The sequence below is a fragment of the Leopardus geoffroyi genome, chromosome C1, assembly GCF_018350155.1.
Source record: "Leopardus geoffroyi isolate Oge1 chromosome C1, O.geoffroyi_Oge1_pat1.0, whole genome shotgun sequence".
Lineage (NCBI taxonomy): Eukaryota > Metazoa > Chordata > Mammalia > Carnivora > Felidae > Leopardus > Leopardus geoffroyi.
The window spans coordinates 142,316,630-142,331,532 of NC_059328.1; the positions used below are offsets into that span (position 1 = coordinate 142,316,630).

Here is a 14,903-nt window from a genome sequence, read left to right on the forward strand (position 1 = left end):
CATAAAGATGCTCACCAAATTGGAAAGAAGAATGAATGAACACAGTGGGAATGTCAACAAAAAGATGGAAAATATAAGAAAGTATCAAATAGAAGTCACAGAGCTGAAAAATATAATAACTGAACTGAAAAATATACTATAGGGGTTCAACAGCAGACTAGATAAAGCAGAAGAATCAGTCAATTCAAAGACAAGGCAGTGGAATTCACCTAATCAGAGCAGCAAAAAGAGAAAAGAATGAAAAAAAAAAAAAAGTGAAGATAGCCTTAGGGACTTGTGGGACAGCATCAAATGGACTAAAAGTTGCATCATAGGGCTTCCAGAAGGAGGAGAGAGAAATGGAAAGAAATCTTATTTGAAAAAATAAGGGCTGACAACTTTCCTAACCTGGAGAAGAAAACAGACATCCAGATCTAGGAAGCTCAGAGAGTTCCAAATTAGAAGAACCCAAAGAAACCCACACCAAGACACATGATAATTAAAATGTCAAAAGTTAAAGACAAGAAGAAACTATTAAAAGCAAGAGAAAAACAACTTGTTACATACAATGGAACCCCCATAAGAGTATCAGCAGTTTTGTCAGCAGAAACTTTGCAGACCAGAGGGAGTGCCACAATATATTTCAAGTGCTGAAAGAATACTTTACCTGGCAAAGTTATCATTCAGAAATGAAGGACAGAGTTTTCTAGACAAGCAAAAGCTAAAGGAGTTCATCACCATTAAAAGCAGGCTTATAGGAAATGTTAAAGAGACTTCTTTAAACTGAAAATAAAGGGTGTTAATTAGTGATAAGAACACATGAAAAATAAATCTCAATGGAAAAGTAAATATATGGTAAATACAGTGAATTAATCATTTATAAAACTAGTATGAAGGTTAAAAGACAAAAGGAGTAAAAATAACTACGATTACAATTTGGGAAGGGATACACGTAACAAAAACATGTAAAATGTGACATCAAAAACATAAAACATGGGAAGTGCTAATGTTGACCTTTATGATGAGATCAAACTTAAGTTGTCATCAACTTAAAATAGACTGCTATAAATATAAGTTGCTATAAGTCGCCTCATGGTAATCATAAAGCAAAAACCTATAAGGAACACACAAAAGATGAAAAGAAAGAAAAATAAGCATACTGTTAAATCATCAAACCACAAAGGAACAAAGGAAGAGAGCAAGATGAGAAGAAAGAGAGAAGGAGGGACTATAAAAACAGCCAGAAAACAATTGATAAAATGGCAATAAGCACATACATATCAATAATTACTCTAAATGTAAATGGACCAAATTCTCCAATCAAAAGATATAGAGTGGCTGAATGGATTAAAAAAACAAGACCTACTGCCTGCATGGCTCAGCTGGTTAAGCATCTGACTCTTGATTTTTGCTCAGGTCATGATTTCATGGTCATGAGACTGAGCCACACATCTGGCTCCACATTCCCAGAGCAGAACCTGCTTGGGATTCTCCCTGTCTCCTCCTCTTTTTCTGCCCCTCCCTGCCTGTGCTCTCTCCCTCTCACTCTCTCTCAAAATAAATAAACTTTAAAATAAATAAATAAATAAATAAGATCTATCTATCTGCTGCTTAAAGAGACTCACTTATTTATTTTTTAATTTTTTTGTGTGTGAGTTGAGTGTGTACACACACATGTGAGCAGGGGAGGTGCTCCCTGCTCAGCACAGAGCCTGGCATGCAGCTTGATCCCACCACCCTGGGATCATGACTTGAGCCGAAATCAAGAGTCAGATGCTTAACCAACTGAAGCATCCAGGTGCCCACAAGAGACTCACTTAATATATAAGGACATACAGAGACTGAAAGTGAAGGGACAGAAGAAGATATGCCATGCAAATGGAAACCAAAAGAAAAGTGGAGTTGCTATACTTACATGAGACAAAACAGACTTTAAAACAAAGACCAGTAAGAAACAAAGATGAGCATTACATAACGATAAAGGGGCCAATAAGAAGATATAACATTTGTAAATATGCACCCAACACAGAAGCACCTAGATATATAAAGCATATATTAACATACCTAAACAGAGAGACAGCAATAGTATAATATTTGGGGACTTTAATACCCACTTACTTCAATGCATAGATCATCCAGACAGAAAATCAATATGGAAACATTGGCTTTAAATGGTACAGTAGACCAGATGGATTTAACAGATATTTACAGAACATTCCATCCAAAAGCAACAGAATATACATTCTTCTCAAGTGCACATGAAACATTTTCCAAGATAGATTGCATGCTAGGCCACAAAACAAGTCTCAAATTTAAGGGGACTGAAATCATGTCAAGCATCTTTGCTAACCACAATGGAATAAAACTAAAAATTAATTACATGAAGAAATCTGGGAAATTCACATATATGTAGGGATTAAATAATATACTGAACAACAGATACAAAACAACAACTTTGACAATGGGTCAAAGAAGAAATCAAAAGAGAAATAAAAAAAATATCTTGAGACAAATGAAAATGTAACATACCAAAACTTATGCATGCATTTTTTTAAGTTAATTTATCTATTTTGAGAGAGAGAGAGAGAGACTGCATGAGCTGGGAGGAGGCAGAGAGAGAGGGAGAGAGAGAATACCAAGCAAGTTCTGCACTATCAGCACAGAGCCCAACACAGGGCTTGATCCCATGAACCATGAGATCGTGACCTGAAAGAAATCACGAGTTGACTGAGCCAACCAGGTGTCTCTGGGTGCAGTTGTAATCGGAAAGTTCATAACAATATATACCCACCTTAAGAAACAAGAAAAGTCTCAAATAAACAACCTAACTTTACACCTCAAGGAAATTAAAAAAAAAAAAAAAAAAAAAGAAGACTAAACGAAGGCCAAAGTCAGTGGAAGGAAGGAAATAAAGATCAGGGAAGAAATGAATAAAATACAAACTAAAAAAATAATAGAAAAGATCAGTGAAAGAGCTGGTTCTTTGAAAAGATAAACAAAATTGACAAATCTTTCACTAGACTCACGAAGAACTCAAAATCAGAAATGAAAGACAAGATGTTTTAACTGATATCATAGAAATACAAAGTATATAGGAGACTACTATAAACAATTATGCACTAACAGATTGGACAATCTAGAAGAAATGGATAAATTCCTAGAAGCATACAACCTACCAACACTGAATCGTGATAAAATAGAAAATCTAAACAGACCAATTACTAGTAAGGATATTGAATCAGTAATAAAAAACCTCCCAACTAACAAAAGTCCAAGATCAAAAGCATGCATGAATTCTGCATTGATGAATTCATTCTTCACTGATGAATTCTACCAGACATTCAAAGAATGAACACCAATCCTTCTCAAACTCTTTCAAAAACTGAAGAGGTGAGTCAATATTTTATCATTCCCACGTCATTCTTCTGGTGAGGCAAGTGTGGGAGGAAATGAACTACTGAAGAATATCTATTCTTTTTCCTCAGTGTTGATGCATAAGATGCAGAAAATCCCAAAAGGAATTAGGAAAAGGAGAAATTAAAGTTTTAGATAATTCTGAATCCAAACAGCCAAGAGAAATAAAAGTATTTCAGAGATACCAATAAGCAGTTTAAGTTACCAAACTATGTTTTATTATGTGGTAGCTGGAGGACAGATGGGATACTTTAAAGCAGTGGTTTCCAACACTGACTGCATGTTAGAATCATTTTGGAGCAGCTAAAGGCATGCAGATGCCCAGACACAGACAATCAGAAAGTTTGCTGTGAGGCTGAGGAGTTAGAGCCCACTCAAGGGTAGTTTAGAAACATTTCCCAGGTGATCCTGATACTCTGCCAGGGTGGAGAAGCACAACTTTGCTGAGACAGAAGAACGTAAGCATTCCTGGAAAAGTGCTCGTGCCGGGTGAAGTAACACAGGTAAGCTTTCAGGAAAGCAAATGCACTCAATGTAGCATTTGCAATAACTAAAGAAATAATCATCCTCTGCCTCTAGCTCACTAGGAGCGTAGGAAGCTGCACATCCCCTCCACTGAGGGCAACATTTGGTTTGCCAGGACATCTCAAGGTCTAAGAGCATAAGTGATTCCTAATTAGCAGCATCAGAACTATTGAGAATGGGGAGTCAACGAAGTGGCCTGACCGCTAACATGTGGCTTAGCTCGGTGAAGTCTGAGGAGGCCACAAGACAAACTGAAAGTTGAATGAGAACAGCCAATTCATCTATAATAAGAAAAACTATTTATATTTGTGAAATGCCCTGATCTTTACAAAGCACATTTAGTCACTGGCAGCAAGGCACTATGGGATACACAACTAAATAAGATGGGGTCCAACCCTCACTGAACCAAGTATGCAGGTGAGAGCATGAGATATCTATGCACAACTGTTTATAATAAATCAGAAGTCTCAGTGCCAACCGAAAATGAAACAACATAGTAGTTTGGAATTTGTTGTGGGCAGCAGAGCAGGGAACCATATAAGACTTTTCAAATGGCAGTGCTGTGTTCAGAGTTTCTGATAGCAGGGATTAAAGAGATAGTTTTGAAAAAAATTCAGTTTGGAGACTGCAACAATAGCATAAGACAGAAGACCTTTCTAATTTATAAAATCATGTGAACTCTCAGCAGCCCTAGTCACAGGTAGTCAAGTATCAACAGCCTCATCAAAAGGGGACAAAATCAGTTAATTGAGGCAAAATGAGGTCAGTTGACTTGCTTAGACATGATGGACGTGTCTGTAATTAAAGGCAGAGTGGGGATTTTTTTTGCCTAGTGTAGTTGCCTGAAAAACAGTCACCGGAAGAACAAGTCACTTATAGTGATAGGTTCAGCATCCTTACCTCACTCAGATGTGTCTTCAGTTCCTGTACTTTTCTGTATTCTGGAGTGTCAAGAACCACTTTGTATTTGTCTCGCATCTTCCTTGCTTTATCAGTGTACAGGTAATTAGACTTAGAGAAAAAAAAAAAAACAATGGAAATACAAGTTAATTAGTCATTTAAGGAACTGCGTGTCGTGGTCATATAACTCTCTCTCAAATGCTGGTATGTGCAATGTGAGCAGGCCTTCCATGTGTCCTGGATGTCTTCCCGGGGAAGGAACAAAGACAACTGTCATTTAATTGAGTTCATCACCTCTTACAGAGGCACATGGCATCTTAAGTGGGTCATGACTTATTCAAATTGGTTAATGGTAAATTTACCCTTAAAAGTAGCTGCAGGCAAAGAGTCTTTCTGTCTAGGACCTTGAGGCTGGTAATGAGACATATGGAGGCTGTCCAGGGGTAGCCGTGTGTTGTGAAGATGTGCACTCACCCAGAGCTTGCGCAGGTGCCTGGAGCGGACCATGTCGGGAGTGTCATACAAGAAGCAGCCCAGTCCCTTGAGAATCTGCAAGTCCTCTTTATATTTAATCTGTGTCACAGAAACAGAAATATAGCAGGCTGTGAGTAAATGTAAACCAGGAACAAAGAAGATAGAGTAGTGATACTTTTTATATTGATATATCTTTCATTTTGGTTGAATGCATCTACCTGGTTGAAAACTCTTAGTTTGCGTGCACCCAAATGAATCACAGGTTTTAAAATTTAATCTCTAATTCTGAGCTGAGGAGAGAATGGAGTATTATGTTATTATTATATTGATGGGAGAAAAGCATAGGCTGAATGGAGTGGCCTTTTAGGAGAAGGAAACATTTAAGGAGAAAAAAAATGGTAGAAGGAAGTTGCTAAAAAGGGTGAGAGTGGGGATGAGCAGGAGAAAGATAATATAAACAGGACCTAGGATCAGAGGTCATGTACGGTGAGGAGCTGGTAATGATTCAGTGTTGAATGCAGAATGGTGGTCAGCAATTTTTGTCATTCTCATGTGTTCCTCTTACTACTGTTTTCATAGCTGGAGAAATGTGTGGTCCTACTTCTACACAATTTCGCCTCCAAGCTGTATATTCAGTTTAGAAGTATTCAATGCAGAAGGCTATTCAAAGACCAGTGGTGGCTTAAATGCAGACAGCCTCTTGGTAAGAGCCTGTCAGAAAGATCCCTAGGAGATGCTTACATCACTGGTGATGTCTCCCACGTAGCGGCAATGGATCACTTGGGGTGTGTATGGCAGTGAGATCATGTGGCCTTGCATCTTGAAGAAGTCTGATTTGTAGATCAACTAAAGAAAAACATACCCAGAAACACACATCAGAGACTGAATGGTTGACATTCCTGCCTGGGTTCCACAGCCTTTCCTCTCTCCTAAGAAAATACCCACCTCACTAACAGCCTCTTGTGTCTTCTTGACTTGGCGGATCTCAGGTGTGTCAGGAGTTGTATGAATCTTGTCTTTCAGTTTATGGTACAATTGTCGATACAGTCTCTACATTGGAGGAAAAACCATTCCAGTTATTTAGTGGAGGAAGATGAGGGCAGCCATTGACTAATCAGCAAATATTTTACATAAAGAGCCATGAGAGGGGTGATTAAGGACACAAAAAAGTGATTGGGATTAGGAAAAAAGAGAAAATGGTATTTATCTTATTTAGGTGAAGAATTTTGACCACCAAACCTTCCACATTCTATCAGATGATTGGATAGGATCAGATATACAAACCAATCATTTGTGTAGAAAACCAGGGTCATGAGTCAGACTAAAATGCAAATTTATTGAAGTTTTTTGTATATAAATGTCAAAAAAGGAATTAATTTGCATTATAATCTATAAATTGGATCTGTAGAATGGCATCAGCAAATATAGAAAAATGTTGCCAATGGATACCAGTATCAAAATGGTAACTAAAAGGGCTCTCTTACTCCTTGCTGATGTGTGAATTTATAGCTAAAATATAATTAACTTTTAATGCATTTCAAACAAAGCCATGGTCTTTGAAACTCAGTCTTTGCCCAACAGAATCCGCATTCACAGTACCTCACTGGTAACATTGTTGGCCCTCCGGACATGGACAAATGGAACGTCATTGGGACCAAGTGTATATCCGTTTGCCTTGATGTGTTCATAAACTTCTTTGTACTTGAACTGCAAAAGCAAAGTCAGAATGAGTTCACAGATGGGTAAGCACAGAGTAACTTTATACTTCTCAAATAGAAAAGAGCTGTCACTTTCATTTGAAAATTACTCTCTAAGCATTAAGTATAAGGAAAAGTCCTTGACAAAATTTCTATAGTAATTTGAGTCTTGAAAATTATTTTGTTTGCTAATAAAGCCAGGTCCAGAAAGGAATAAAATTCAGTGTTGCCTAGATAAATCTGTTTATAGGCAGGAAAGAAAAATACAAGAAAAAACCCTGTATTTTTAGCCCTAGTACAGCTAGGGAATTAGAAAATGCAAAGAAGACATAAGAGCCTACTTTTAAGACTGATGAATGGCCTTACAGACTGATTTAAAAAATGACATGTTAGATTATTCAGTCTGTGACTCTGCTTTGGAAACCTTATTTTTGGGCCCCTGGCTATTGGACCCTACCTGGCCAGCAAGTTTGATTCCCAGGACTCTAAAGGGCAACATGGAAGAGACGGCTTATTCTTCGACTGATGGTTGATTTGTGTGTATGGTATGCAGGCCAGAGTCACAGACATAGTAACACTTGCCTAGGCTTTTCCATAGGGTAAATGCATCACATTCCAATGTGGAACTTTTAATTCCAGGGAAGGTTAGTGTCAGTGACATGTGGACAAGCTACAAGTGGTGAGAGCCTATTTACCCCCTCTGAGCTTTTTTTTTAAGCGAGCACAGAAGGTAAGCAGTGGGGCAAGTATCAGAGCCAGCAGCAAGGCAAGAAGTCCTTTCTTTTTCAAAGGAATACACAGTGATGTTGTATCTTGAAGGTAATACTGTTGCCACACATCAGCAGTGCATGTACGAACTTCCGTTACTGGTATATGGCTTGGAATAGTTCAGGATTCTTCTGTGCTAAAGCCAACAGAAGTAGACGTATCCTAACAGCCATAAACCATAAGCTGAAGTAACTGACTCATGCAGATGCAATCCCACAAAAGCCCTATGCTAACCCACTGGGTTACACAGATACTGCTAAAGCAGGAGCAAGCCAATTCCATAGCAACCCTAGAAAACACACTGTCTCCCCTTCTCTAGTCCCATCATTATATCATGTTGAGCATTCAGAGTATGACTAAGGGCATTAGGTAGGCTATTAATGAATATTAGTGCTCCCACCACCTTCAGACCCCATCTTAATGAGGAGACCACTCACATAACTGCTCATATATCGGGTGTCCTTGATGTGTTTGAAGTGAGAGGTGTCCACGGGAAGCCTATATCCAGTAGGCAGGGTGCGCCGGCCAGCTCCTCGGTATAGACCCTGCAGGAATGAGGAAGAGTAGATAAATGACATCTACATCAAATAACTGATCTAAGTTAAACAAGTCACATGCAGTACACAATAGATTTTCAATTAGATACTTAATGTTCTTATGATCACCAAACTGATTTCAGGAAGAAATTAAGTAAGTTCTAAGAGTCAGGCAATGAATTAAGTTACTCTTAACTTTTGCTTTTGAAAAGAAGAGTGATGAGTGAAGGGGCTTATAGAAAATAATAATTCTCTGTTTTTGAATTTATGCCCCATTAGTTGCATGACAATCTAGCAAGAAAATAGGAAAAGTAGAGAAAACAGGCAGTCAGTGCTGCCTCTGTCATTAACCCCACTCTTAGATGCTATTCATATCACCAGCAATCCCTGAGACAGTCATAATTATAAGGCACATCTTTGGAATCCCATCCCCACCATAAACGTGGCATCTTGAAGTCAGGCTGTGAAGAGGTCAAGATACTCCTATCCCTAGTAGAAAAGGGAAAGGAGTTTCTCTGACTGTGACCTTTTAAATAGTCTGTCTTGGGGTGCCTGGGTGGCTCAGTAGGTTGAACATCCTATTCTTGGTTTTGGCTCAGGTCATGATCCTAGGGTTGTGGGATTGAGCCCTACATCAGGCTCTGTACTGAGTGTGGAGTCTGCTTGAAATTCTCTCTCTCCCTCTCTCTCTCTCTCTCTCTCTCTCTCTCTCTCTCTCTCCCTCCCTCCCTCCCTCTGCCCCTCTACCCCTCTATCCCGCTTATGCTCACTCTCTAATAAAAACTATAAATAAATAAAAATAAATAAATAAATACACAAGTCTGTCTTTAAAGGGAGCTACAGGAGTAGGAACAGTGTTTGAAATGTTAAAAACTAAATTACTTTTAACATTCAATATAGGAGAGTAACATTAAAGGGTGAGACAAACGTAGCATCACACCAGGTAATACAGAATAGGGATATTAAATATATGAGTGGAATCCAGTTTCTCTTCTGAATTCCAACAGCAATTTCTAGCTCTAGCTCTTAAGTGAAGTCTTTTATGATTATGTGCCTTGCCTTCGTCACCTTGATTTTAAGTTTTTTAGGCAGAGAGTGTAAGTTGGCTTTCTTCATTGTATCTTGTAAATATTGCTCCAGAAAGTACCCATTGCTTGCTTGGTATAAGGATCTTGCCAGCCAAGAGGAAGACAGACTATGTACTATTTTGGTTTTTTCTTTGTTTTGCTTTTTAACTCATGTGAATGGAACAGCACTTATAAATGACAAGGTCAGGCTGAGATATATGCCCAAGCCTTCTAGATACATGCCCAAGTGGCTTCTAGAGAGGCCAGTGGCCTGGCCCTTTAGGTTGCATCTTGGACTTCTGCTGGGCCCTGTATTGGGTTCTAACTACTCACCTCACTCTGGAGCTTGTATGCATGGAGGGCCCGATCCAGATCCACAGTTTTCGTCGTTGGAGCCACTTTGCCTCTGACACTATGCACATAGTCATGGTGGTAAACAGCCTGTGTGCAGAGAGGAGAAGGGTCAGCTGATTCAGACTGCATCAGCCTTGTTGGAAAGAAGTAAATGGAAACCCAAGTCTCTCTTAAAAAATGAGAAAAAGCTAGCCTGCTTCCCTTTGCCTAGGGGACTCTATCTGATCTATTATTGTGTCTTATTAATAGGATCACAACCAGTGTGTGCTCCCCACACCGAGAGAGAAGTAGAACAGATGGCTCAGGCTTAGGAAGAGGAAGAGTGGGTATTTTACCACTATAAGTTTCAAAATAATAGGGTTTTTTCCCTTTGCATTTTTCTTTTTCTTTCTTTTTTAAATTTAAATCCAAGTTAGTTAACATATAGTGCAATAATGATTTCAGGAGTCGAATTTAGTGATTCATCACTTATATATAACACCCAGTGCTCATCCCAACAAGTGCCCTCCTTAATGCCCATCGCCCATTTAGCCCATCCCTCCACCCAATGCCCCTCCAGCAACCCTCAGTTTGTTCTCTGTGTTTAAGAGTCTCTTATAACTTGCCTCCATCTCTGTTTTTATCTTATTTTTGCCTTCCTTCCTCTATGTTCACCTGTTTTGTTTCCTAAATCCCACATTTGAGTGAACTCTTATGATATTTCTCTTTCTCTGACTTATTTTGTTTAGCATAATACATTCTAGTGCCATCTCCATTGTTGTAAATGGCAAGATTTCATTCTCTTTGATCACTGAGTCATATTACATTGTATATATGTACTACGTATTCTTCACCCATTCATTAGTTGGTAGCCATTTGGGCTCTTTCCATAATTTGGTTATTGTTAATAGTGCTGCTATAAACATTGGGGTACATCTGCCCCTATGAATCAGCACTCCTGTATCCTTTGGATAAATACCTAGTAGTGCAATTGCTGGATCATAGGATGGTTCTATTTTTAATTTTTTGAGGAACCTCCACACTGTTTTCCAGAGTGGCTGCACCAGTTTGCATTCCCACCAACAGCGCAAAAGAGATCCTCTCTTTCCACATCCTCGCCGACATCTTATGTTTCCTGAGTTGTTAATGTTAGCCATTCTGACAGGTGTGAGGGAGTCAAAAGAATAGGTTTTAACATTCTAACTCACTGGTGGGATTTGACATTTACTTATTGACCTGGGAGGTTAGTTGAAGATAAGAAAGTACAGCTTTGTGCTGGGTTCATCTGCTGTTTTTCAGGCGTAATGGATATACGTGGTGTACACATAAGGATGCCGAGGCTCAGAGGGATTAGGGCTTTTCCCAAGCCTCACGAAGGATGTGTGGTAGGGACTGTCCACATCTCTGACTTCAGAGTTTTCTCCCTCCTCACCCTAGTGTCATTTGCTCTAATTTATTAGAATTCTTAGACAGTTGAGACAGAGCTGTTGCTCTTGACACAAGGATACAAGAAGCAACTTCGGACACTCTAAAACACCAAGTATTTAGTAGACTTAGATCCCTTACAACTCCTCACTGGGACATGATTGAACACATCAGGTTTCAGAGAACAAGAGCAGAGCTGTAAGTACTTTCCAAGGTACTAACTCTGGTTTCCCAGTGAGAAAAGACCACTTTTTTTTTTTTTTTTTGCCACTTCTGCTTGAGTGGCAGTCTGTCTTTACTACTGTCCACACTACTTCCCCGTGCACCTACATCACTTAGTTGTTTCCCACTTTTGACAGCCTGCACATAGAGTGGAGTATCAGTGACCAACTTGTAGTCATTCCTCGTCTTCTGTGCATGAGCTTTGTACTTGATCTGTCAAGAGAAGAAAATAAACCTGTGTTAGACCATTCACTGTATCAGAAATTGCTGGTTTTCACAGAGGGTCTGATTGCTTTTAACTTTTTTCCCCCAAGTTTATTTATTTTGAGCAAGCAAGAGAGAGAGAGAGAGAGAGCACAAGTTGGAGAGCACAAGGGGAGGGGTGGAGAGAGAGGGAGAGAGAAAGAATCCCAAGGAGGCTCCACACTGTCAGTGCAGAGCCTGATGTGGGGCTCGAACTCACAAACCACAAGATCATGACCTGAGCAGAAGCTGGACACTTAAATGACTGAGCCACCCAGGTGCCCCAATGTTTACTTTCATTAGCACTTATTCAACTGACCAGGATGTATTTGAATTTCATGACAATCTGTGTAATCAATGTTTATAGTCCTATAGAGCTTCCAGAGCCTTCTAGCAGGCTTGACAGCTGCTCTTCTAGGAACATAGGAGCTTTTTCACTGAAATCTTGATTACACTGTTAATTTGCCTAGCAAATCCTCTTTTTATAAATAGATCCTGTCTATAGCACCACAAACTCCTAACAAATGAGATTTTCCTAATATGCAAATCATGTGCTCAATATTTGAAATAGTCCAAATGTAGAGAGAAGAAAAGAGCCAGGGGTCCCTTCTCCACAAGAAGACAGTGGGACAGCTTGACTGCAGTGTTTCATTGGAAAGCTACAGGCATTCCTGTGCAATGGCCATTCTCTGCTCCTTAGCATCTTTCTCCAGCTCAGCCATCCTCAACACCACTTATGACATAGCTGGTCTGTGACAATGTCCATAACTCTCCCCCTGACTTATACTATGTAGAAAAGGAAACATACTTAAAAAAAAAAAGCCAAAAAACAAAACAAAACAAAAAAAAAAAGGCAAACTCACATCATTACGTAGATCATAAGCATGTTTGGCATGAAGAATTTCAGGAGTGTCCCAGATGTAGCAGCCAATGCCTTTTAGCCAGTTGAGGTCATCTTTGTATACAATCTAAAGGATTGCAGCAGACAGAAGGAATCAGACCAAAAAAAAACCTGATCATAACTTTAACACCCTCTGGACCCAGGATGACTTTATGGAGTGAAAATCAAAAGGCATTACGCTGTGAGGCTGAGGGTACCATGGAAACATGGGCACACAGAGCCCTGCTTCCAGGGATAGACCCATAGGTATGTAGGAAAGCGATAGTGGAAGAAGGCTGAGGGGAAGCAACAGGGAGTCTGCTTCTCCTCAGGATGGGATGTGGAGCCAGGGAAGGGGACCTTCATAAGCAATGGGCTTACGTCGCTGATCTGATCTGTGACTTTTCTGACGTGGCTGTTGACTTGCAAGTCAGGGTGGCAAATCCACTCATGGAGGTGTAGGCGGTAATCAATCTCACTGACTTTCTTCTGAGAATCCTTAGCAGTAACCATCTCCACCATGTCAGGCACGATGTGGATTTTCATCTTGTTCTTTTCATAAACTGATTTGTATAGGCGCTATGAGGATAAAATAACATGCCAATCATACAGGAAATTGTGAAAGGTATCCTGGCAATACATGCTTTTCTTATATACCAGAGAAGTCAGGGTAACCGACTTACAGCAATCAGGTGGGATCTGGAATTTTCTGACACTTCCTACAGATCCACGGGGGTTGGGGAAGCAGAAATAACACTTCCCTTCTTCACATATGCACAGTCAGTGCCATGTGCATTAATAGGAAACGTTCTGATCTATGATAGATGGCTATATTACTTGGCTTTGATTTGAAGGAAGGTCTTTGGGATTACTTACATCAATGTTAAACTTGCCGACTCTGAGACACCGTGCTGTATTTGGATCATCTTCGACGCTTTTTGGTAAAGTATAAAGAGCTTTGAATTTTTCATATTCTTCTCGATATTTGATCTACAGAGAGAAAGTACAAAGGGAGAAAAAGTTTTGGAGAGTAATGGATTTATATTGTTAAAGAGTATGGGACATAATAGGAAGGGCCCAACCCTGAGATTCAGCCAACGTGGGGTCACCACTTCTCTGGGCTCGTCTCCTCATCTTTGCAACTGCAGAGAGGTATAAACTTTTAGTTACTGTTTTAAAAATGCCCATACCGGGATGCCTGGGTGGCTCAGTTGGTTAAGTGTCTGACTCTTGATTTCAGCTGAGGCCATGATCTCATGGTTTTTGAGTTCAGGCACCATGTCGGGCTCTGCTCTGACAGCACAGGGACTGCTTGGGATTCTCTCTCTTTCTCTCTCTCTGCCCCTCCCCCACTCACATGCATGCATGCACATATGCTCTCTCTCTCTCAAAATGAGTAAATGTCAAAAAAATAAAATATAAAAATGCCTGTACCAATACTTCTGCTACTACAATTAATTCATTTTAAAGATTATGTAATTTTTAAATAATCTCTTTCATGATAATGACTTTGATTTTCTCAACCATGAATGAAAGATGAAAAATGTGCTCAGTTCTTTTAGTAATTGACAAGCCTGATGCTTAAGAGACATAGTCCTTGAATTTCAGTTTTTATGAGGTTTCCCAAAAATACACTGTAACCAGTTTCTATGGGAAAACCAACTTTTAATTCTTAAGACATATTGCCTATGAATTAATGCTCCATGATTACATGAACTAGCAGGTAAGGCCCTTACAGAAATGAAGATCCAATCTCCTAGCACATGATAAAATTTCTCTCATAACTCAAAGGCCCACAACTTAGTAAAACAAAAACAAAAACAAAACAAAAAAAGGAAGATGGGATTATTTGTGTAAGAATTGCAGTGGAGCCCTTTGCTGACTGGAAACCAACAAAAATTCCCAACAGAATTTTCCAGAACATTAATTCACATGCTCCTTACATCTAAACCATTCCTCAGTTATAAAGAAGATAGTATTCAAAGGCACCTTTTTTTTTAAGCTACTGTTGAAATCTTTCTTTTAAGGGATTAATTTCTCTGTGTCCCACCTTGTTCCAAAAACAAGTTGCTGAAAATTCTGCTTCTATAACTTTTTTTTATGACTAAAGGAGCAAATATCTGCTGAGCTTTTCAATTCTATCTACAAAACCTCTCTTTCCAAATGAAGTTTGCTCCTTTGGGTTAGTCTGTTTGCAGTCTTCCAAACAGACTTGGGTCTGAGAAAATCACATATATTCGTTTTTCTTTCAGGTAAAAATTAAATTCCATATATTATCTAACAAAGTCCTTTCCTAATTACACATCTCTAGGTCCCATGAGAAGGTAGTGAAATCAATTTACTGGGTCATTAGCACTTAAATGAATAGAACAGAATCGAAATGATCAGAGTGCATTGTTTTTAGTGTAGCAGTATGCTCTCTTCTGTAAAATATTTATGT

The 14,903-nt window shown here is 39.2% G+C and overlaps 1 protein-coding gene across 30 annotated transcripts in view; it reads right to left on the reverse strand.

Annotated features, from left to right (window-relative positions):
* The window catches only part of NEB (nebulin), a 214,083-nt gene that overhangs the window by 54,174 nt on the left and 145,006 nt on the right, over positions 1-14,903 (reverse strand). For all 30 annotated transcript variants that reach the window (XM_045479788.1, XM_045479819.1, XM_045479815.1 and 27 more), the window contains 11 exons: positions 13,340-13,453; positions 12,845-13,042; positions 12,447-12,551; positions 11,449-11,553; positions 9,694-9,801; positions 8,195-8,302; positions 6,892-6,999; positions 6,238-6,342; positions 6,034-6,138; positions 5,293-5,391; positions 4,819-4,929 (listed from right to left, as the gene is read on the reverse strand). In XM_045479788.1, the coding sequence (XP_045335744.1) occupies positions 4,819-4,929; positions 5,293-5,391; positions 6,034-6,138; positions 6,238-6,342; positions 6,892-6,999; positions 8,195-8,302; positions 9,694-9,801; positions 11,449-11,553; positions 12,447-12,551; positions 12,845-13,042; positions 13,340-13,453 (1,266 nt within the window). The remainder of the gene's footprint in view (positions 1-4,818; positions 4,930-5,292; positions 5,392-6,033; positions 6,139-6,237; positions 6,343-6,891; positions 7,000-8,194; positions 8,303-9,693; positions 9,802-11,448; positions 11,554-12,446; positions 12,552-12,844; positions 13,043-13,339; positions 13,454-14,903) is intronic.